This window comes from Castor canadensis, chromosome 12 (assembly GCF_047511655.1).
Source record: "Castor canadensis chromosome 12, mCasCan1.hap1v2, whole genome shotgun sequence".
Taxonomy (NCBI): Eukaryota; Metazoa; Chordata; class Mammalia; order Rodentia; family Castoridae; genus Castor; species Castor canadensis.
Window position 1 is genome coordinate 42,985,592 of NC_133397.1, and position 25,192 is coordinate 43,010,783.

The following is a 25,192-nucleotide window of genomic DNA, read 5'->3' on the forward strand; positions in this document are numbered from 1 at the left end:
TTCCTAGGGGTATACCTGAAGGGATGTAAGTGAGGTCACAATAAAGGCACCTGCACCCTGTATTTATAACAGATTATTTATAATAGCTAAGCTATGGAAACAGCTAAGATTCCCCACTACTGATGAATAAATTAAGAAAATGTGGTATTTATATACAAAGGTATTTATATACAATAATTTTATTCAGCCACAAAGAAAAATGAAATTTTGTCATTTGCAGGTAAATGGATGGAACTGGAGAACTTCATCTTAAATGAAATTAGCCAGATTCAGAAAGCCAAAAGCTGCATGTTTTCTCTCATATGTGGAATATAAACTTACTACAAATATAGCAATATTATGAAAAACAGGTCATACTAAGGGTCGGTCAAATATGGGGGGGTAAAAGAAGTTAAGAAGGTGAATACATTTGATGTACTCTCTATTACAAGAATGGATAGAGTTTTTAAAACTGTTGAAACCACTGTAAGAAGGGGGCTAAGGTAGAAAGAAGAAAAATAGAAGAAATGAACCAGTTTGGGTTATAATACATATATACATGTAAATGTCTCAAAGAATCTCCCTGTGTAGCTATCTTAAGCAAACAAAAATGTCATTTTTCCTTTTTTATTGTTTTCATTTACAAATGCCGGAAAACAGGAGGGTAGTACAGGTCCTGACTGGCGGTGTTGGTACCAATGAGAGGCAGAAGGAGATAGGAAAAGGGTGTGGGAGGGTGAATAAAGTGATAATAATTTGCACACATGTGTGTAAATGGAAAAATGATACATGTTGAAAGTATTCCAGGAATGGGAGGAGGGGAGAATAAAGGAGAATGGTGAAGGGGGTGAATTCAATATGCTATATTTGATACATTGTAAGAACTTTTGTAAATGTCACAATGTACCCCCACTGAGCACAACAATAAAATAATTTTAAAAATAAAATATTTTTTATTTTTATTTTTTATCATATTATTACTGTACTAGAGGTACATTTATTGTAATAGAGCACTTTTGTGACATCTACAAAAGTGCTTACAGCATATCTTCATTAAATTCACTCCCTTCCTCATTCTCCCTTTGCCTTATATCACTACTTTTATTGAAGGATTGATACTATACCTGGGTATTGTATTTTTTCAAAGTACATTTAAGCAAGGAGGCCCAGTGGAGCATTATAAACCTTTACATTGCCTTAATCAGAATGAAATTCAGATGAGGGACACCAGATGTTATTGGAACACTCCTGTTCCTCACCCAAGATTACCGTCCTGTTTGGAGAAACAGCATTCAATGTCAAGAATACTGATGCAAGCACCACGTATACTTATCACAATTGCTCTAGAATCACTTGGCTTCTTTTGCAAAAGAAAAATCATCAAGAAACGATCAAAGACACCTTATTTGTGTAACTCTCCTGCAGAGTTGTTTTCTCCTTTTTGTTTAAATATAACCAAATAGTTAGAGGTCAATTAGGTATTTGTCATAGTTCATCTGCCACTCTCAAACAACAGTGACTTTCACGTATTTAAACACAGGTACTTTTGTTGGCCAGGAGCTCATTGCGTACTGGATATGTATACTCTATCTTCAAGGTGTTAAGTCAAACAGAGCTATAGGGAAGTTTATCCTTGGAGGAGCCTACTTATAAATGAATATGAAGTTGTTCACAAGTGTACATGTATACGAAATGAATAGTTTATGTATACTACTTCAAATACTCAATAAATATTTGAAGATTAAACTTGTAAATAATGATTTAAAATTGATTTTCATAGAAGCTAGTTACATAGCTGAATATTTATCAAGGACACTTCCTATGTACAATGGAATGATACAATTAAAGCTGGTTAATGACATCTTCTTGATGCATAGTGCTCACTAGCCAATTCATCTTCAGTATAATTTTTAAAACAAGATTTTATTTCTTTTATTTTTTCTCATTTTAATATTTTATTGTTGTGCTGAGTGGCAGTACAGTGTGGCATTTTCAGAAGTTCTTACAATATATTGAAATATGTAGTATTTGAATTCACCTCCTCCACCATTCTTCTTTCTTGGGTTCTCAATCTTTTTGGGGAATTTCAGAATCCTCTGAGAATTAGGTGGACCTAATGAAATACTTTTCCCAGGAAAATACTTATCTACAGACAATTTGTCAAATTATAATTGTTATATATGTATATAGTTGGAAATATATTTTATATATATTATGCGTATATTTATAATGGTTTATATATTAAAAACATTATAAATGTAAAGTTGGTAACACTTGAAGCCTTATCATTGGTTCCAGGGGTCTATGTCCCCACAGGTTAAGAGTCATTGGTCTGTTTCCTGATCATAAGTTTTATATAGCCACCACCTTTGAAATGCCATACATTTTAAGAGGAGCCAAATTATATAGCCTATAATTTAGACATTAAGGAAATGTAGATTGTTTCCCCTCTTACATGTAAAACATTATGAATTAATACTAAGAAATAGCATATGTATCTAAAATAATATAGGTACAAAATAGATTGAATATTCATCTTGAAACCTTTTGCTTTTGAAAAAGAAATAAAAGGTCAAACTCATGCTTTTCCAATGGGAAATTATCTTGAAAGGCCAAGGTTTTAAAAGTCACCAATTATTGATTATATGATTTTTAAAAAGCTACTTTGCTTTGTGAAAAGTAAATATAGTTACGTGGAAACAAATAACTATGTTCCTTTATAAATTTATTTGTTTTTTAATAGCACAATCTAAGCACACATTTTTGATGTTTCCTCAAAGTTATCATTCTTATGAAAAGTAATCGTACTACTGCTAGTCACTTTTTATTTGTACTTAGATGTGCTACATACATTAATTCATTTTACCCTTACCACCTTGTGAAATTGGTATTATTTTTGATAAGAAAAATGAGATTCAGAGAAATTAGGTAAATTTTAGCTAGTGAGTGGCAGGGTTGGAATTCACTTAACTTGAATTCCTTTGCTTTTTATAAAGAAAACCATGTCTATGAATTCATCATCTTCATGTAGTCAACTACTTCTGTGAGTTTTTCTTCTCAAGTACATGGAAATGAACAGATTTAAAGAAAGCTATATTTAGTAACTACATTTTTAAGTGTATGAATATAAAGATGCTTAATGAATAATATATTCACAAAAACAGAGAACCAATATTCTTCCCCTCCTTGTCTGAGGACAAGATTTCCTTTCAAAGGTAACCTTCTTTAATGTTCCACATTATCAAAAAATGGTACCGTATGTAATTTTTTATATCAATAAGTCCACAGTTGTATTAAGAAATATTTTATTAACAAAACAGTAAATTCCACTTGCTTAGCATTTCCAATAATGGATAAGTTGGCCTTGCAACAGAAAAACAAAATAAAACAAACCCCTTAGATACCCAATCACACAAAGCACTAGAAGGAAAGATCATGTGGCCTTTCTTTGATGTCTTAGGGATTGGCCACCTCACACGTTTTTGTAGTAGATGTTTTGTAAAAAGGCAACACATTACATGGATAAAAAAGAAGCATACTCAATCAGAAAAGCTACAATCTAGAGATGTAATCAAATTTATGCCAGGTAGTGTGAAATCCTCTATTAATTGCAAACTATACATGAACCCTGATACATTTGTTATGAAGATTCTTTGATTTTATTCAAGTCTTTTCTCTCTCTAACTCATGTTCCTCCCTTCTCTTTCTCCATTCAGGGAAAAAAAAACTGCAAGATTTTTTAATCCAATAAGTTTAGAAATATTTTTACTGGCAATTTATTAGATTATATTATTGCATTAAATTTGAAAATTTGTGCTGGGAAAGAAACATTAAAGTCAATTCTAAACAGCATGCAGTGTATCTATACTGCTTAAAAATACCACTTTTCAATTTACCAAATATTCTTTTAGAATCTTTCATGATGAAACTAGCTCAAATCCAACAGATCTAATGGAAAAACAACCATTTTTTTTTTTAAAAAACTTATGCTGTGAATTAGTGGTTTTATATTCCCTTTTTATTTCACTGGCTTTCCCTGAGTAAGACTGAATGAGAGGGGTAGGGGGAAAAGACTTGTGAGCTCTTTAACCTGGCAAATTAAAAAGAGGTAAAAACGTGAAACAGAAGTAACAGATACCAAATTTTATACCATCTACTTTCTGGGTCATGAAAAGCCTTTAAGACTTCTTACACAATTACTTGGCAACTGTAGTTTGTGGTGATTTGTGATGAAATGTATGTATTCCTAAGGTACTGTATGTCTGAAATCCAGGCCACTTGGCATTTTTTATCAACTAAAGTATCACAAAGATGTTTTGAATTTTTTTGCCTTTGCTGATTAAAGCTAATTGTAAAGGTATTCTTTTCTATGAAGTCTAGTACCATTTTTTTTAGGAGATGTTCAAGTAATGTGACCAATTTCTACTAAAGCATCACCTTGCAATCTAACAGTGTACTTCCTTTGTATTACCTTCTCATACTAATAATTTATTGCTAGGAACATCATTGAAACTATGCAAAAAACAAGTATATATCTACTCTTTCCTACTTCTTAATATATGTTAAACTAAAACTATATTTAATGATTTTAACCAGAAAGTTAAGATTTAGTCAATAATCAATAAATAAAGGATGATTTTTAAGTGGGTAGTAATACAGAATCAAAAATTACTGAAAATACTTTCTTAGTTGAGAAATGTTTACCTTCCAAAAAAGTTTGTCATGCACATCAGGTTCAGAGAATATATGTATTGTTTTTATTGGAAACAAAGTTTTTAATTGTAGCAGCCAGAGTTAAGGTGTGGATTGACCAATTTTGCTTCTGTAACCTGCACACGTAATGGTTCATATTCATGCAGCAATATACCAGTAATATTCTATTTGATAAGAAAAGGTTCCATTTCTCTAGGGACTAAAATCTTGAGTCTTCTTGGGATTGGGATCTCATGAAGCAAATCACCCAATTTTTCATAGTACCTTGGCACAACTCTCTTCCTTCCTGCTTTTCAATTTGTCACTAAATATTTGTTATTGTATGCATGTTTGGGTCTTCCATCATATCAGATGGATTTGTGTGTGTGTTTGTGTGTGTGTGTGTGTGTGTGGTGTGCATGTGATTGTGAATGGTAAGCATGTGGGAGGGTGAAATTTTGGAGAGAAAAAGATTATAAGATACATATGTATATATTTTACCTTCTAATTCACACCTTTCATACAAATACTAAAACTTAATTGCAACAGAATGAAAGCTGTACTTGTAAGAAAAAAGTAGTTGAGTCTTTTTTATATACATTCATACATATCTTTCTTAGAATAAACACTACACTGTAATTTTTGTTTAAAAAAGTGTGGCAATTTATAATGGTGGCAGAAAAAAAAATCCGACTGAAATCATTGTTGCTCAGATGTCATAAAACTCCCTATACTTAGCAAGACTTGTAACATTGAATTTACCAAAAATGGCTGAAGAGCAGAGATATATTTTGCATTTTCTATACAACAGGCTATAAAACATCACTTATCACAGTCCAGAAAGCACACAGAGATGGGGTTTATATAAACATATGTAATAACATAGTAAGCGTGCATGAAAGTTTCCCAATGATTGCATCTATTCCCTCTCATTTTTGTTTTGAAATTTTAGTGTGAAAATGTGCCTTATATTTCACATTTTTGAAAATAAGGCCTCCATACTTTTTTGTTTTCCTCTCCCAAACAGAAAGGGGCTTTTTGAATGTGTTCCTACACAAGTCTTCAAAAAAGCCAGCACTTTGCTTCAAATGCAAGTTCCAACCACTGCTCCTGTTGCACTCGGTGGCAAACTCATCAAGGTTTGCAGGTTGTGTCACTCAAAGGGACAGTCTTCTCTAGCAATCAGACTAGCTGACCTCTCAGGAAAGCGCTAGCACTTTGGCTAAATCCAGGATCATAGGTAGCTTCTTTTTTTGTGTTATGTTTTGTGTTGTGCCTCGATGTTATAATATTCCTTTGCTTTATGAATGCGTGCGGTCATCACTGTCTTTTAGAAATGTTCCAGCAACATAAAGACAGGCAGTAAATGAAAACACTGCGGATGTTAGGGAATTTATTGGCCCCTGTTTTTTTGTTTTTTTTTTTTTCTTTTTTCTTTTTTTTTCTTTTTTTGAGAAACAAGAGCATGAGATACTTGTTTGTTTTTAAAAACAGTCTTTCCTTCCTGATTGCATTCCCTGTCTTCTTTTGTATGTGCTTCATAAAAAGGAAAGTAAATAAGTTTATATTATGTCTCAGATAAAATGAAGACTATTTCTATACGAGTGTCTTTTAAGATCTTGGGATCAGACGTAATACTCTTTATCCTTGTTTTTCTTATTTTTGTTGGCGCTTTTAGCACTGCTGGGTTGTTTCTCCTTTACAACAGCCCCATTAGACTGTGCTGAGTTACTGATGTAGTTTCGACTCTCATCCACGTGGTATGAGCCTTCATCCCGGTTTCTGTACTTGTACATGGCATACAGGAGAATGAGGATGCATAGGGCAGCTGCGGCTACTATTCCAACCACCATGCCTGTGGTACTGCTAGACTCCCGAATCACTTCAGCTGAGCCTGGGTAAGGCTCTCTGCCACCTACTCGGGTTGGGTTGGCTGTGGGAAACAAGACAAGAACAAACAAAGTGATTATTGAGTTTTCGAATACCAGAGAGTATATTAATATTTAGTATCTATTTTAGTGCTTAATGGAATGGCACCTACTGCTTTAGGAAAAATATATTGCCACTAAATGGGGCAATCTCTGTTCCTCATGATCACTGAAAACTAGGGACTGTGAATCAAAACACTTGGAGAGAGATTTGTTGTCATCTTTTCTTTCTCTCAGATCAGTTTTGGTAATGGTGTCTTATAAGCACAGCCCCAAATAAGCAACAACTAGCTCTCATGGGTCATGTTGTGTTAGGTGAAAAACTATGAGCCCAACATGCAAAATAAAATCAAAATAGCCCTACCCTATACTACTAGAGAGAATCATTTTACGAATGAAATTGGTGTTGCTGCAAAACACTTGGTGCTAACCCTACCCTAGACAATCAGCACAGCTAAATTTAGGACTATTTTAGAATTCATACTGGCTTGTTGTAATGAACACATCATTGAGCAATAAGATGTTACAAACATCTTGAATACCTAATTGTCTGCTTTTTAAACTGTAATTTTAGTCACATCTTTATAAACTAAAACAGGATTTCCTTCTCTGTTGGAGATTCATTTGTCTATATAAGTATATAAGCATTTTATTTATACAATGGCAGTGATGAGACATCTTCAAAACTAAACTTTAGAAGAAAAAGTAAAATAAAATATTCTTTCTCAATTTTAAATATCTTCTGGATTGGTTTTGAGTCAAAACTCAGAAGTAATAGGTTGGCCTAGTTCTGTTCAACTGACAAAACCCTCAGCAGAGGGCATAGAGCATCTCTTTTTCTCTATGGACTAACCTTTTAAACTTTTAAACTACAAAATAATAGTAACTATAGAGGGAAAATATTCTGTCTTTCCTTGACCCTAAGTCATTTTCCTCTATGGATTGTGTTTTCTGTCTTTTCCTGAATCTCCATCTTCTCTCTTATCCTACAGGAAATGATAACATTTTAGATGTAATGGGTTAAATTGCTGTAACTTTCAAAACATTATTCTTTATAAATGACATACAAGGAATATAAACAATCTCAAGATTTTATATATAGTATTTACATATGCATGTGTGTGCACACACCGTGAATTAAAAAACTCAAGTAGACTAAAATTGTGCTTTTATATCACTACTACCAAACATAATTTAGTAATTATTTTTAGTATTTCTACAAAAGTTCCTGTTAATTACTGGAAATCATTTACCAAATCATACAGCCTTATATTGCTTTGTAATTTCATTTTCAAACCTTACTAAAATTTCTTCTGCCTAAATATGGGATTTTTACTGTCATTTTCTTTTCTTCCCCAAAATAAAGTCTTAAAAATATAGTCACTTATAAAGTAATGGCTCTTAGTCTCAAAGAAGCAATATGCTATGTTCTATAGCTATAAAAAGCAGCTGGTGAAACCATTCTATGTAGATTATGTCATTGCTGTTTTACAAAGCGCATGTAATGTTGTTGAATAAAAAGCCCCAGAGTTACTTCTGTGGCCTTTGTAGAAGGAGACAAAGATTATAATCCACAGTCTTTGATTACAGGAAATTAATTCCCTCTCAATAAGTATATAACCTACTGCAGTAACTCTGTCACTACCTGAAAAACCAAAGGCAGCACTTTCTCTTTTAAATACAGTCATCTTTGCTAAAGTATGCCAATCAGCTCAGCTGCTAACTTTCCCTAAGTGACAACTTTCTTCTTGTGCCTGTTACAGAGCATTCTTTTATCATGGTGTTTTACCCCATGGAATGCTTTCATGTGAAACACATTTTCACAGTTACCTCACTATGTCAGAAAAGAATGGGATAGAATGGAGATAAAATCCTAATCATTTAGCCCAGGATAGTAAAAACTTTAGAATTTTAATGGAATGGAAGATTTAAATTTTCTGTACTAAAAAATACAGGTATGGATAATGTATATTCATATACATATATGTGTTTGCAATTAGGAATGGTTGTCATAAATAGATTACCATACACAAGAATATTCATTTTACTTTTTCTCTCATATATTTTGGATATAGTTTCAAAATAACTCTGCATGTATCACACCAACAGATGTATTCAAACTAGAATGAGATCCCAAAGACCCAAGGAGAAACCTGAATTTGGCTGTATACAGACAATCAGTAAACTTCTCCTGTTTAAGGAATATGTTTGCCTCTTTTGTAACAGTAGCCAAAATGTTGCTTAAGTCACAGGAGGCCTAAAAATATCTCTATGTAACCCTTACATAGAGATTCCAAATTTTTTTTTAAAGCAACATAAAAAAAGCAGCTGAAAAACTAAAATCTAAACACAATAAATACTTTATTATTCACTCTTCAAATTAAAAATTTAATAATCATTACAGTAGGTATTATTATAGATGTTTGGAATGTGCAGTTGCTTCTAAATCTAATTGATTAATTAATAATTTTTCTATTTATGTTTCAAATATGAAGGCTAAGTGATATTTCCTTTAACTTTTGTCCTAAGATCAAAAGTATTTAGGTGTTAATGGCAGTTCTCTCCCAGATGTGCAATATCAGGCTAGAGAAATTTCAATATATTCATGAATTATCAATGTGGTTTCACTTGTTGATGTTACTAATGCTTTATTTTGATTATCACTGAAAAATCTTTGAGAACATTTCATATTTATTTGAATTTAGAATATAGCACAAGTGGATAATAAGGCTAAATGTCTTCTTATATGATTTACTAAAAAATAAATAGAAGAGAAATGCAGTTATATTTTAACCATTTAGGACAGTTTATAAAAAGCAATTTAATTAGAGAAATCCATAAGTAATTCATGTATCTTTTACACACCATAATAAACTAAGGACATTTTAAATAATTAAAATAATCTACAACACATTTCATCTCAACAGTGCTAAAAGAATATACCAAAGCTTATATTCACCCTTTCTTTGTCCCAGCATGTGATAAAAAATACATTTTAAAAACAAATGAAAGAGATCAAAGAAGGAGGAGCTTAAAGATGGAACACACAAATAAGCTGTAAATCCTAAATGATCGAGAGTTAAGTCTGTTTTGTAGGTACTTCAGCATATTGAGTCCAGGGGCATGAGTCTGGGTCAATGGTAAACTTCAGTAGCACTTATCATGGTCACTAAATAAGCCAGGGCATGTATGTAATTTGGTATGATTACAAACAAGTATTCAACTTCAGTGGTGACATATATATTTCCCTTTACATACATTACCATCAAAGAAAAAAATGAGTTGATGAAATCCAAACATTTAGACTCACTTAGTTCCTGTTTCAGTGATTCATCAGGAAAAAAAAATCACCATGAACCATACATAATGTATGTGAACACTATACGAATACATTATTGTATTATCAAGTTTCCCATGTTATTCCAATTATCTCCACTTTATTGAGGAATGCCCATCACCATGCTCCCCTCAGAGTCAACTGGAACTGAGTGTAAACTTCCAAGGCTACATGTGACAGGAGGAGGTGTGCCCATGTTAATAGCAACATTAAGCTCTCGACTTTTGTTGGTAGTTTAACCTAAATGATTCTGAAGCTACTGATGGCACTAGAAAGGACAAAGATACCTTAAGAGGTTGTGACATATGTCAGATTCATATTCACTTGTTTCATATTCACTTTAATGGCCATGGGAAATGGTATGGGAAAATTATTGGGACTCATGCAATATAAACTGTTACTTCCATCTTTCCCTCCTTCCCTCCCTACCGGTATTTGATAAGATTTGATGGTCTCAAGAAGCTTTCCACACATGATCTGCTTTTGTCCAGTAGATTTACAAAGAATTCTGTCTGCTAGCTCTTTAATCTTCTTTGTTGTTCATTGTCTAATTAATATTATAATTACTTAGGTAGTCATATACATACATACATACATACATATGTATATATATATGCTTTTAAGTGTTAAGACAGTTGACATATTTTACTGTCTTATTATACTCTAAACCAATTTATTCCTATCAGATGATAATTCATTATAGAAAATAGACAAAAGACACTTTCCAGTAGTTTGTCGTATAAAAAGAATAATATGCCTAACATGCACTAAGCCCCAGGTTTGACCCCCCCCCGTCATCATCATCATCATAACAATAATAGTAATGATAAATGGACTAGTATAAAAATTAAACATTTAAAATTTTAACTTGTCTTTAAGTTTGCTGAGATAGTTATATTAAATTACTGTGAAGAATAATTATCTTGATGTGCCTTTATTTTTGACAGTCCTTGGTCCTGTATTTGTGAAAAACGTCGTTTTTCCCAAATAAGGTCTAATTTAGGTGTAATTTAGAAATGTCCTGGGATGAGCATATTTAAGAAAAACATTAGTGTTTGGTGTAGAGTATAGAGTACGTTACTCAGCAAGGTGTTCAATAAACAAAACTTTTCTTAATTTCAAATCACAATGTAAAATAATTCTTATTGGCAAAAATGCCAATAAGAATGTGGTTATTTTACTAGAATAGTCTTCATGTTTTATATTGGCATGATTACTTTAAAATATAACTTCACAAATTTGAGAAGTTACAGATGACAATGTGAGGAGCATTAAGTGTATACATCAGAGCCTATATATGTCAGTTTTCATTGTTTGATATGCAAACAGGAAGGAGTAAAGTCACAATTACTTAGCAAAATGATTCACAAATTATGCACTAAACTAAATGGTTTGAAAGGTAAGTTTTTGAATATTAATGAATTTTTCATAAAGGTTTCACTTTATAATGGAAAGTGACATCTTTGTTATTCTTTCTGAGATTGGAAACATACAAATCAAATGTTATTATTAAAAAATAAAATTACTCTTGATTTATGTTAATAAACATCTGGATAAGAAATGGTGCTTAACATCCTAAAACCTAAGACACATAAATGAAGGTTTGGTGTCAGGGGGTGGGGGAGCTTGTCTTTCCATTAACGGGTTTGCCAAGGCAGTAACATGCTATCAGATGCTTTTTTTATCACTCAAATTGTCATTTTATGAAACTATTTTGTATACTTGAGTGAGCAGTTCCTCCACTATAATCTTATTATATTTATGTTGTTTCCAAAGATAGCTTTCAGAGTAAGATTATGGTTTCTAAGCAATTTTCCAGGCTGGTTTTATTTCTTCAATATAGTTAATGTATAGGTTCACCATCAACCATAGCCCTGTCACATCAAGGATGAAGCACGAGTGTCACTATATACTGATGACAATGAAAACACAGCATTTGCACTTCAGGAAAAAGAATTGTAAGAAATTACCATCCAAAGAAATAATAAAGAGCAAAACATACCAATGGTAAAAAATAGAATATAAGCTATATATTTCAGATTAGGAGGGGAATATAAAGAGTCATAAAACTCCATAATGTTCACATATGTCATTCTGCTAATTGGAGTTGTTGGACATCTTTGTCTTATAATGATTCCTTCTAAAAACTATTGGCAAGATGCGCTTATTGAATTTCTTCTCACTGAATGTCTTTGAGCAGTCTTAGTAGTTTTATGGTAGATTCAAATTAAAGCAATCACCTTCAAATTTCTAGCTCCACCCCATGTAGGAAAAAGAGTACCCAAAATGATCTCTTTGAACTGGAGTTCTATACTGTGTCTTAATAAATGTGAAAGTTATTATAATTCTAGACAAGCCTTGAAAATGGTTTCAGATTTATCAGAGAAGATTTGAGAAGTCAAATCTTCTTCAGTACCCAGTTTCATTAATACTGTGAAAAGAAAATTAGAATTGTAGGCTCCTGGGGTGGTTGTGAATTGAGATAAGTATAATTTTTTTCCTCCCCCTTTCAAGCCTCCCCCCCCAAAAAACCCTCAAAGTTTATGATTTTTCCCATTTTTGTGCTTCAATACAACATAAGCCAGAAGGAACAATTATGATGCAATTGCTCACAAGAAGTCATGTCTAAATGTCACACTAGTAAAAAAGCAGTACACAGTGGTATATATGACATGTTCTACTTTTCGCTTATGCTGGCTATGGTTTTGTGAAAAGTGATAGATGCTGGAGGATGCTGGATCTTTCAAACCCCTCTTACTCTCCTCTCCTACCAGCTCCTTCTATGTCCTGTTCATTACGAAGTTTACTTCTGCAGGTCAAACAAGAGGCTTGAGAAGAGGACATTTCCGATGCATATTAGTCCTCCCCACAATGAATTGTTGATTCAGAAAAAAACTGAAAATCGTAAACATTTGCTACTTGCTTTGCTGCTAGGTCTGACATTTTCCTCTGTTGCTTTCCAAATCACCAAAGCACAAGTTTGAAAGGGAGTTCAGGGGCCACCCTAATGAGATAGAGAGGATCATTATCTTCTCTACAAACCTAGGTATTTCATGGAAAAGTGTTGCTAGGCACAGAAAAACTCATTGTGTGCCTGCATGGTAGAGACTCCCAACTAGAACAGGCTATTCCCTAAACTGGTCCCATATGGAAAAGAAAAGGCAAAGAACAGCCACACCCTGTATGACTTTGGTGACATGAAAATGACTGAGCATCTGTAGGGGAAGCCACAGGATCAAGGCATTTACATAATCCTCTTGTTCAGTTCCTTACATATTGTAAACTATGTGTCCATAGCTTGGCTATCTGCATGTTTCATAGATTTTTTTTTACCTGGTAATTCTATCTGTTAGGTTTTATGAGAACCCTTGAAAGCATCATGGTGTTTACTAAAGTATAAATATACCTACTGTTTCGTGGCCCTTCATGGCCCACTTACAGCTACTTACTCAAATTTGTCTTCCTTTTTTTTTTCCAAAGGAAATTACAGTCATAATATTGCTATTCCCTGCATAAATAGCTAGATAGATGAACAGATAGAGAGATAGACAGAAAGACAGATAGAGAGATGAAGTTCTACCTCCTTGCTTTGCTCATAGGCTCTTTATCTTCCTTCCTATATAAATAGTATATATCCTTCAAGACCTAGCTTAAATCCTCCATCTTTTATGACGTTTTCTCTAAGAACCTTCTTTATATCAACAAGCTTATAGTAAACTATAGTTAAATTCCATGGACAGGATAGTATAATAGATAACTAAACACACTGGATGCCTTCATGATATTTGAAATATAGTGAGGCAAACAGAAATGCAACAAAGATCACAGAGTTATACAAAGTAATAGCTAGGAGATGAAATGTATGGTGGAGGAACCATGCAGGTATTGAACAGAGGCTTCTTTCTTTTTTGGGAGGTGGGGATACTGGAAAGTGAACCCAGGACCTTGCATATATACTAGGGAAGCACATTACCACTGAGCCACATCACCAACCATTAAAAAAATTGTTTTTTGAGATAGGGTTTTGCTAAGTAACCCATGCTGGCCCTGAACTCTCTAGAGGCACAGGCTATTCTCTAATTGTAATCCTCCTGCCTCATCCTCTCAAGTACCTGGGATTACAGGTGTGGGCTGCCCTGCCTGGCTATTCTAAATTGAGGTTTCTGATTTAGGCTAGACTTTCTGTCTGAGTTGTGACATGAGGAGACCTAGAAAATGAGTAGAAAGTAGGCAAGTGGAAAACAGGCAGAAGAGTCCATGAATCAGAAGGAAAAACATAAGGAATGACCTAGAGGAAGGAAAGAATTTGCTCTTCAGGAACTGAACAAGAGCCAGAATACTGCAGCATAGCAAGGTCAGCAGCAAATGAAGAAAAAAGTTTGAAAGCACACATGAAACTTACTACACAGATCGCAGCCTCTAGAATGAAGCCATAGATAAAAAAGATCAACATATTTAACTCCATAAATAAAAATATTTGTAGTGCCATGACATACCAACAGTAAATACTTCTGAAGTACAAAGAACATCTATCATATGAAAAAATATAAACAACCCACAGGGTGAATAGGCCGAAATGGTCAAGTGGGGAAAAATAGACACAAATGAGGGTATATGTGCTGGTGGAGTGCTCAAGCAGTAAGAGCGCCTGCCTAGCAAGTGTGAGGCCCTGAGTTCAAACTCTAGTGCTGAAAAAACAATTTCAGTTGAGAGTATGTGAGAATATGATTTTACCTATTGTTTTATGGAAATAATCCAATAACATCTATGAAATTATAGATAAATTAATTCTCTCAAACATATATTATATCCCCCCCCATTTTAGTATGGATTCTATACTGAATCATGAAATCTTACCGAAATGTTACATTTCTGTGAGATATTTTCCCCTCTTTTTCAGGCTAGAATGTATACATTCTTTATTAGTTTCCTGTGACTTTATTTCTCTTTCTTGCTGATGCTTATATCTTCCAACTTTTAATAAAGATTGGACACCCAAGCTGCAAAATGTAAGTTTTCTGACTGATTACAGAAAGAGATTTTTGTTAATTCGATAAATGTGAAGGGGTTAAGTGGAGTGAATGTTACATTAAGAAGATGTGAGAGATCTTTGGCTTTGAAATTTTGAGTAAATGTGCTAACAAAATGGACAAAACACTGGCATTATAACTGCACACCTTTTTTTTTTTTTTTGAGAGCCTCATTATATAGCCCAGGCTGACCTTGAACTCAAAATCCTCTTGCCTCAGCCTCCTGCATGCTGGGTAACACGCATCACACGTTTCTTTATAAAACATTTTTACCCCAATACTTCCCTAACTCCCACCTTCATAATCTCTTCCACAAAAGAGGTAAATATAATATTTAGTTTACTAATCCAGTAATTGCTTCTCCTGTGCTTGGAAGCATTGGGATCAATGTTACTTTTCTTATGCTTCTGAGTACATGCTGCTTAGTCCCAATGACTGGAGTCACTAAGTTATTTAAAGTTACCCAAGTCAGCAGTCTTCAGATTGATGCATTTGAGTGCTTCATTTACATCAACATCATCTGACATCCTCAGGACTACAAATAGTTGATAGCTAACTTTGAGCTCTTTTCTGCCAATTCAGCAGAGCAGTTGCAGACGTTTCTTGGGTACTTTTCAGTCCTGTTGCTATTGGAATGAGAGTGTTAAGAAGGGCCTCATCAGTCAGACCAAACTTTCCATAATTGTCGAGGAAAAACCATATAGGCAATAACTGGGAAAATCAGTTTCAAAAGTAGGGAACTTAGGGTCTCTATGTGTTTTTCATGAAAATGTATTATATTTCAAAAAATGCAAGAAGAGCTACATATTGAAGTGTAGATGATATTCCTTATTACTGATTTCTACTCAACCTTGCTTCTTGATAGCAAAATACCTTCCCTTCCTCGGAGCTCATTGGCTACAACAGCCAGAAATATGTAGACCTAGAAATCACCGTCTTATGATACATTTCACTATTTGCATACAGAAATTTGAACGATCTATCTTATAAAAACCAGGGATTTATCCCAAGGAAGCTTCAAGGCCTGAAAACAGAAATTTGGAGAAAACCTGGTTTACAGTTTTTTTTTTAAAGTGTCACCATGATTATAGCTAGAGTAAGTATATTGTGTGTGTGTCTGTGTACATACATATGTGTGAATACTGCAGTGCTCTGACAGAACTTGCTAGTTGTCTTGTTTTCTACATGGATTTATGGTTAAACCCAGGCTTTTTAAGAGATCCACCGAAGATTTCACAATACCTTGGGATTACTTTACTTAAATAATTGCTTTAGCAAAACCCTCTTAACTTCCTCCCAAATATCACACAGACTTATTCTTAGTAGATAGCTCTAACATAGCATATTAACTGATGCTCAGTACAGCCACAATAACTTCTGACTGGCCACTACACCTAAACTTCTTTTCTATTTTACTTAGTCAATGACTGTTGTTTTTGCTAATTATTATTACATGGTACACTCTATACTATGTGCTGTGCACACATTATCTAATTTATTCCTCATATACCTGTGGTATAGGTATTATTACTATTACTTTATAGGAAAGAATACTGAGTCTCAAAGATGCTAGGTTATTTTGGCTTCCTAAGTGACATGGCTAAAATTGAAACTCAGGTTTGTCTGTGGCTATTACAGTTTCATATGTTCAATGGTTTATATTTAGAGATGCACAGTAATCTGTCATTATTTCCTATTTTATCACAGTGTTACACATAGTTACACATAAAAACATTTAACACTTTAGGCATCTTTTCCAACCAGCTGTCCAGTTTTATCCATTCCAGTAATGATCCACTTTGCCTCCTGACACCTATCTGTCCTTTGCTGTAGGAGTTTGCACTCCCATAGAATCTTACAAAAGCCATGCAGTGAAATGAAAATATTGGATTATGCATGAGGAAGTAGTTCTGGCACTGCACCTAACTTGCTGAATGACAGCTGGCAATTCACTACTTTTCCTAACATTCCTCCATCAGAAACAATGATGGTGCCACTTGAATTGTTTACCTCTGAGGCTTATTGTGAGAATCAGAGCAGGTAGAACAATAAATGTGCAAGTGCTCTGAAAAGGACAAAGGTTTTTCTGAAAACATGATGGTCTGATTATTTTTCCTGTGTCTTTCACACTAAAGGTAGTGAATCAGCACCTGTCCCGACAATTAGGCAATTCTGTAATATGCCATGGCTTAGTCAGTTGTGCAGTGACTTCCAAGGACATTATCTCTGTGGGAGCAATTGTATTTCAGGGCTTCCCTTTCATGAATGGAGGTTCTGTGAATTCAGGTGGCAAAAATGGCCATTTACATCGCAGGGCATGTTGTTTCAGACCATTAATTGTAGTGGTGCATGTGGAGCTTGTTTCTGTTTATCTGTGGAACATTCAATCTTTAATGGATCAGTGCTCTCTGGCTCCTATGACTGAAGTGAATTAAATTTCTCCCTCTTTTAAAATTTTATTGAAATGAACCAAGTCTTGTATGCACATATGAATAATAAAAGAAAAATAATAAAATTTTATTATGATAGTTTATGTTTTTAGGTGTCATTAAATCAATCATCTAAGACTCTTATTTGGTAATAGCTGGCAATATGGCTTATTATCTTTGAAGTAATAACTCTTTTGATTAGTTTTAGAGTTTCTAAAAATTATCACTCCTGTTTCCCCTCCTTTCTTTACTGCTGTAGAATTCTATAATGAACCCTGGGTGAAATCAGGGTGGAGTTTTGATTGTAGAGTGCATGCTGGGTCTCAGTGCACCTCTCCTCACCCAGGATACCTGCACAACATCCAACAGAAGCTCCAAGCACTCTGGTAATGGGGCACACAGTTTTCCTGATTTGGAACTGGGTCTATTCACTTTGGGCGATCATCTTTGTATTCCTGTCATGAAGCTATTGCTAACTCAATTTTCTTTTGTTGGGAAAAGATCATATTCTTTTTTGGTGAAAGTCCAATAGCTAAGGTGAAAGATTAGCTTCTCCTCTGAGTCCATTACAGGGAAGCCTGTCAAGACTAGAATTAGGAGGAGGGGTGTGAGGGTGGGTATGCCCAGTAAGTCTTGCAGCTCAGTGCATTCCCAAATGCCTTAGTAGGAAGAGCAAGGTCATTAGAAAAGCAAACAGGAATGTTCTTGGGGCAGAGCTTTATGCATTTCTCTTCTAAGAATAAGAATCTCATATGATATGTGCCTTCCTCCCACCATAGCAACCTAAATGTATGAAGCTGAAGTACTGATCTAGGTTCATCGTGATTACTGACAAAAGTTTTATACTGATAGAATTTAGGAATGCTTTAAAAAACCTCCTAGATGCTAAAGTGCCAATTACTAACACTTCTTGGTTGGGGATGTAGATTTATTTCCATTTATTATGTAGTTTGCTAGTATGACTAATAAAACCTAATTTATGGAGTCTTTACTCCTATTTCCTATGTGGAAAACATGAAATGTTTCTCAACCCTCCTCCCCGACCCACTTCTCCCTGCTTAAAACTCTCTGTTATACTAAAATAAATCTTTGCTAAAACTTCAAAAACAGAAAAGAAAAAAAAAAAAAAAGAAAAAAAGCCTAACTTGTATCAAAGTTTCTATGTGGCAGACTATGCTAAGTCCTTTATAGGCATCAACTCATTTTTATCAACATGGAAATAGCTTAAGGATTTAACATTATTGATGCAAAAAGACAAGTACACACAGGTTCAATAACTTTTTTCTTTCTGGTTCACAGCAAGTGGTTGAACTTGAATTTGAGCTCAGGCACTTTGGCTTCCCAAGTTTACTCAGTGAAACAAAAGATTTTAGTGTGCTCCTACATGTGGCAATATATGTACTTGCATCCTAGGAGCCCACTTGTGCATCTGTAAAATTTTTTAATGTAATTGATGGTTTCCAAATATACTGACATCTTTAACATACCAATTTTTAATCTGGAAAATTAATAAAGGGTCATTATGTTTCTTATTACCAGTACCAGGCTTCATATAATAGTCTGTGGACAGATAAGGAGGTCCTAAGGATGACAGTGACTTCATCAATAAGTCAATGTGTTGATGAGTGAGACCTGTGAGCCAAAGCCACATGTAGCATCTGCTACATCTTGGTGCACATGAGCCAACAAGAAAGCATATTGGCTCTTCCTGGATGCCACATGCCCTGTGGAGTGGAATTCAGAATATGCCAGCTTACCCCTGATATCATCTAAGGAAATACAGTTATTTAAGGTACCAAGAAAACTCCACAGGAAGCCAATTTCATTATCAAAACAGGGATTTGACATAAATTACAGAGAACGTGACTTCATTCTTCATGGATTTCAAGTTTTCATAAGAAATATACTTATCCTATATTTTCTGAACCGATATTACATTTTTCCTTTCAGGACTGGTGAATATTTTAGAGCAAGGAAATACATCACATTGTCTTCCAGAGCACAACAGGATGTGTGTCCACTTCAAAAAGGCTTTTATGGTATTTTAGCACTTTCTAAGATAGATGTGACATGGAACCAGACTATTAATACTTTAAGGCTGGATACATGCAGGCTCCTTACAAACTTATTTGGTACTTATTACAGATTTTTTCTGTTACTGACTCCTGTTACTTACTGTAGAAGGGTACTGTATTAGCAGCCATCTATTTATTACAGACTTCTAAGTGAATGCTTAATCAAACTCAACAAGCTCACTTATGTGTTAATTATTATAAACAGGCAATCATATATCAGTTAAGACAATTTAAGATAGGGCTTGCTCTTTCTAACCCCCAAAGGGGCTAAGTTCCTTTTCACTCCAATCAAATCTGTGCTCCTAAGAGGAACCTTACTACAAGGCCGAATAAGGTACTCACTGGCACAAAAACTGTACTAGTAGCTGCAAGTCCTCTACCTATTTTTGGATTTCCCATGATTATTCACCAAATCCTTAGTATGTACCAGACACTCTGCTAAGTACTGTGTGTGCAGCTTCTTTTCTCCATTCCATAATAACCCCATTCTTTTCCATGTTACTAACTGGGAAATTGAGCATCTAAAATACTAAATAACTTTCCTAAGATCAGGAAAGGACTGCATCTCAAACTACTTCTGTAAGAAGTTGAAACGCACCAACTCAGGCCAACAACTGACTAAGATTAGGAGAAAAACATGGCATCTTTGCCTTCATTTTGTATTTGTCTTTGCTCTAAGTCATTCTCTCTGCAGTCACTTTGCAATCACCTTGGATTCCAGGAAGGCCAGACTGATAACATTTTATAATAGGGAATAGGGAAACTACCCCAAACAGTAGAACTTCCTCAGGATAGACCACCTGCCACAATGACTCTGGATAACAACTTTTCTGGAACCTCTCCCCAAACAAGGACCAGACCACATCTGTGACTGAGATGGTTTAACTCTGCATACCTTTGTCCCCAGTCTTAGTTATTTGTCTACTTAACCCTATAGCTCATGTCTGCACCCCTAAAATGGCTGAAGATGGGCTGAGTGCTTACTTTGCCTCTTGCCCTGGTGTGTCTCAGGCTATGTAATAAAACTACTTTCTCTGCCCTTCATCATGGCTCTTTATTAGGCCTACAGGGGCTAGTGGCCTGACTAGACATGTGCAAGCACAGGAGTTTGAGTCTGGGATTTAAAATTTCGGTTTCACTTATATTTGTTTCTCAAGTTTCAGGCCACATAGAATATTCACTTCCTGTTGCATATCACAATGCTTACAAAATGCTCTTAGGAACTTTTCTAAAATGTAACAAAATACATCCATCCGATTATATTGCGTGAAACAAATCACAGAAGGGTCAAAACTGTTCAGGTTAAATAAAAATTATTGTATTAGGAGGGAAAAATAAACAACAAAATATCCTACATTTTGTTTATTTTGTTTCCTGTTTGAGTCCTAGTAGGAATCGATTTTGGTGAATAAAAACCTCAGTGAACCAAACTGTAGACTAACTTTCTACCGCCCTGAGCCCTCTAGCCTTCCTTTGCTTAGAGCATTTCTAATTCCAAATTCTTTCTTTGTTCCTTTGAAATGTAATTTTTTTGTTTTTTATTTTGTGGAACTGGGTTTTGAACCCAGGGCTTCACATTTGGTAGGCAGGCACTCTATCACTTGAGCTAGTCAGCCAGCTTTTTTGTGTTGGGTATTTTCAAGATTGGGTCTCCTGCTCTAGGCCAGGGCTGGCTTCAAAACTTGATCCTTCTGATTTCTGCCTTCTGAGTAGCTAGGATTACAGGTGCGAGCCTTATAAATATCTTTAAAAGCTTCTTGCCAGGATTATAGCCCATGGTAATTTAAATCAAGGATTTGGGAAACATCCTTTTGTAAGGCAAACATCAGTGGAGATAGTATCCCCAGCTCCCAGTCTGTGGGAGATGGGAGAAGCCTGATTAAATGTCATAGAGAAACCTCATTTTTCTTTGGAATAAAGCCATTTAGCAAACTCAGTTAGTCCCAAATCCCTCCATCCACACAGATACAGACCTTTTCTTCCTGATGCATTGAGCTTAGGCTGTGTTCTAGACTCCCTGTCCTACTGCAATTGTCTGGAATAAATCATTATCTGTTTAACTTTGCTCAATGTAATGTTCCTTGGAAAAGCAAGGAAAAAAGGCAAAAAATGTACTGGGAGTGTAGCACCGTGGTGAAGCACTTTCTTAGCATGAGAGACCAGGGTTCAATACCCAGCACCTCAAAAGAAAATTTTTCTGAGGGTTAGGCTGTAGCTTGGTGGTACAGCACTTGCCTAGCATGTGCAAGGCCCTGGGTTAGATCCCAGCACCAAAAAAGAAAAGACAAAAAAAAAAAAAGAATATCTGATGACTCTTTTATTTTAAATATATTACATTTACTTTTACTCCAGTATTCTGGAGAATTAAATTTATACAGGAAAAAAAATAAAGCCAAAAAAGAAAGAAAAAGAAACTCAAAAAAAGCCACCAGTTTCCAAACTGGCATGTTGTATCCTGAAAACCAACTCATGCATCAGTGCCCAAACTCCAGGCCACCCATCCTGAATGAGCTGGGCCCTCAGTCCTGACTCCGACCTGGTACTCAGAGATGCTCTAATGCTCCTGAAAATGGAGCACTCATTAGCATTGTTTTTCTGGCTGTTGCTCAAAATCCTCCATTTTAACAGCGATGTGTTGGCTATTATGGGCTAATTAGACTCACTTTTGAATAATTACATAATCAATACCCCAAATTTAAATGTAGAACAAAATTATCTTCTAATCAAGCTCTAAAAATATGGTCTAATAAGTGATATATTCCTTCAAATGATTGAGATTACTTATTTAATGAAAAGATGCGCCTTGTTCAATATACATATCTTTATTCCTAATGTGGTTAATGGGATCAGCTCAATAGAAATCTTTTGATCTTTTCTCAAAATAGCAGACTGGAAAACCACTTAAAAGTGCCTGGTAATTGCAGCAAATTTACCCTAATGAATAGTAATACATGTAAAGGAACTTTTGCCATCAAATTTAAAATTATGCCATGGAATTATTTAAATGAATATCTTAAAAATTAAAGCTATATTTGTGAAGTGCCTGAATTTTACAGGAACAACTTTCTGCAATCCAAGAAACCAAAAGCCCAGCCTAGCTAAAGTAGAGAGTTTACTAGTCTGCTCATGTTACACTGGATAACTTGATCTCTCTTAATCTCCTCAGTTATTTCCTGTTTTGTAAAATAGAATATTTGTAAGAACTACAAACAATGATAAGCACAGAATAAATTGTCACTGAATAGAAATGATTATTATTACCTATATAATCTGAACCCTGATCAATGTGATGTAACTGATGTGCAACAACAGTTGTCCTTTGAGCAGCTTACTGATCACCTCATCTCCACTGGCTCAGCTAACCTTTAAAAGATGCCACAAAAATGGGTGATTCTTCTTTTTTCCTGTGACTACCCAGATATTTTATTATTTGACAAAGCTTTTCTTTTTTCTAGTTTGACAAAGGTTTAATTGATTGGAAGATGGCCCACTGTTCTATTAGCTACCTACCCCTCAAACACAAAGAAAATTGATATATTACTGTTAACATTGAAAATCTAAGAGGAAATTGCTCTTCGAAATAGGGCCCTCAGGAACAGGAAACTAAACCTGTTCTTTTTGTAATAAATGACAAATTGGAGTTATTCATCAGGAAACTCTCACATCAAAGAGGTTATTATTTTCATTTGAGGTCCTTAATATCAACATAAAAATCAACTTTTCCAAGCTTCTCCAGGAGTTTTGAAAAAGGGCCCAATTTAAACCACATGTGTGATACAGGCCTGTAATCCCGGCACTTGGGAAGCAGAGGTCAGTCTGGGCTATGTAGCAAGCCTTCTTCTCAAAATAACAAAAACAGAAATGCTAAGATGTACTGGCACAATTAAAAGCCATCTGGGAACCTCAGTGATTTGTAGAGCTGCCATTTTGTCAGTTTACTAAGTAAATCTGAAGTATAAAGTTAGAAAGAAATCTGGTTTACAAAGACTTTATGTTCATATGAAAAGAAGGAGTCTTGGAAAATAAGTAATTTATATACATGTAGTATAATACAAATAGTAAATTAAAAGGAAACACTCAACCACACTTATTAAAAGCAGAGTATATTATTCATTATGCTTTCCATATATTATTTTATTCACTTCAACAATCACATGTCTTGGCTGATGGAAAAGCACAGAAGGTGCAAATTTTTTTTGAGAAAAAGTATGAAGGAAAGGTCATTCATCTGTCAGGTGTTAAGTACCATAAGTCAGACATTTTAGGACAATGGTATCCTGTGACCTAATAACCAATGACTGATTCAGATTTGTACCTGTCGAATCAGAGTTGGGGTTCAGGTAGCTTTCCTGAATTACACAGCCACCCTCTCATAGTCTAAAATTCTTTTTGTTCCAATGTATAGTTATTATCCAATGCTAACAGTGCAGGACAGTGAGGCTGGAATCCAGTGTAATTGAGTTCCATGTGTTTCCACCCAGGGGGTTGTCCCTGATCCAATTTCAACATGCACACCTCCCATCAGGAGACCTGAGTGATTTCGTCAGTTGCCCACCAATTTTCAGCCAGGAAAAGTAACAGCATTATGTAAAGAGGAAAAAATAACTTGAATATTATTTTTATATAACTGAATTTTGAAAACAAAAAGCTGCATTTACATTCTACTTTATGTCAGGCTTTTCAAGAAGTGCCTTAAATATATTAATTTTAATCCTTGCAACACTGCTGAAAAATAGATGATATTCTAATATCAAAGGTGAAAACCCAAAAAATTAGACAAAGTCACTAAAATGGCAGCTGGGTAAAATGAATATCCCTTAACAGAATCAAACTCAATGTATAAACTATATTTTTGTGCCCACAGCTCAGTACAGCAGTGAATGTATGTTACAACTTAATAATATTTGAACAATAATGATATTGATAACTAAGTATATAATTTCCCTCTTCATTAAGACTTCTGAGAGGAGCCACATGGTAATTCAAATTTATCAAGCACTTGATAAAAGGTACAATTTACTACTATTCAAGAAGATGCTTTGTGTATTTTATTTTTTTTACTTGTTTGTTCCATTAGCAGAATTAGGAAAGCACCTAAATAATGTACATGGTATATTTGCATAGAAAAAACTATTTTTGAAAGTTGGTGGGGAGGGTCTGATTAGAAAAATTTCATGCGTAAATCCTCAGAGAGGGTAAAATCCCAGAATATTTGGGGAATGCACTTAAAAAAGTGTGTATCTCTTTAGAAATAGCAGCTTTGGGGATGACAAGTGCGCATGCGAGATGGAAATGTACATTAGTGAATATATACTTCAATATGTTACTCTTCTATAAAATCCCTTTCCCCAAATTTAATTTTTTTTTCTTTATGGAACTGGGGATTGAATGTAGGGTCTTGTGTTTAGCAGACAGGTATTCTTAACACTGAGCCACTCCACCAGCCAACTTTCACCAAATTTGACCCACTGATATCTGAAATGATTTTTGTCAAAGTATATCTAACAGCATCCAAAATCTAATAACATCAGCAATTATACTTGCATTTTAGACAAATAGCAAGTAAGAAAGAGATGTACAAAAACTAGGAGGGATATCCTAGAGTGAAACAGTATTCAGGTTTAAGTATGATTAAAAACAAAAACCCTCTATTCTTAAATAAAACTTGGAAAATAGGAAAAAAATTTTAAAATAAACAGAATTTTATTGGAAGCTGCCACAC

The 25,192-nt window shown here is 34.6% G+C and overlaps 1 protein-coding gene across 50 annotated transcripts in view; it reads right to left on the reverse strand.

Annotated features, from left to right (window-relative positions):
* Window positions 1–6,047: 6,047 nt before the first annotated feature.
* Window positions 6,048–25,192, reverse strand: part of Nrxn1 (neurexin 1) — a 1,065,367-nt gene continuing 1,046,222 nt past the window's right edge. For all 50 annotated transcript variants that reach the window (XM_074049660.1, XM_074049666.1, XM_074049659.1 and 47 more), the window contains one exon: window positions 6,048–6,604. In XM_074049660.1, coding sequence (XP_073905761.1) covers window positions 6,297–6,604 — 308 coding nt within the window. In that variant the 3' untranslated portion in view covers window positions 6,048–6,296. The remainder of the gene's footprint in view (window positions 6,605–25,192) is intronic.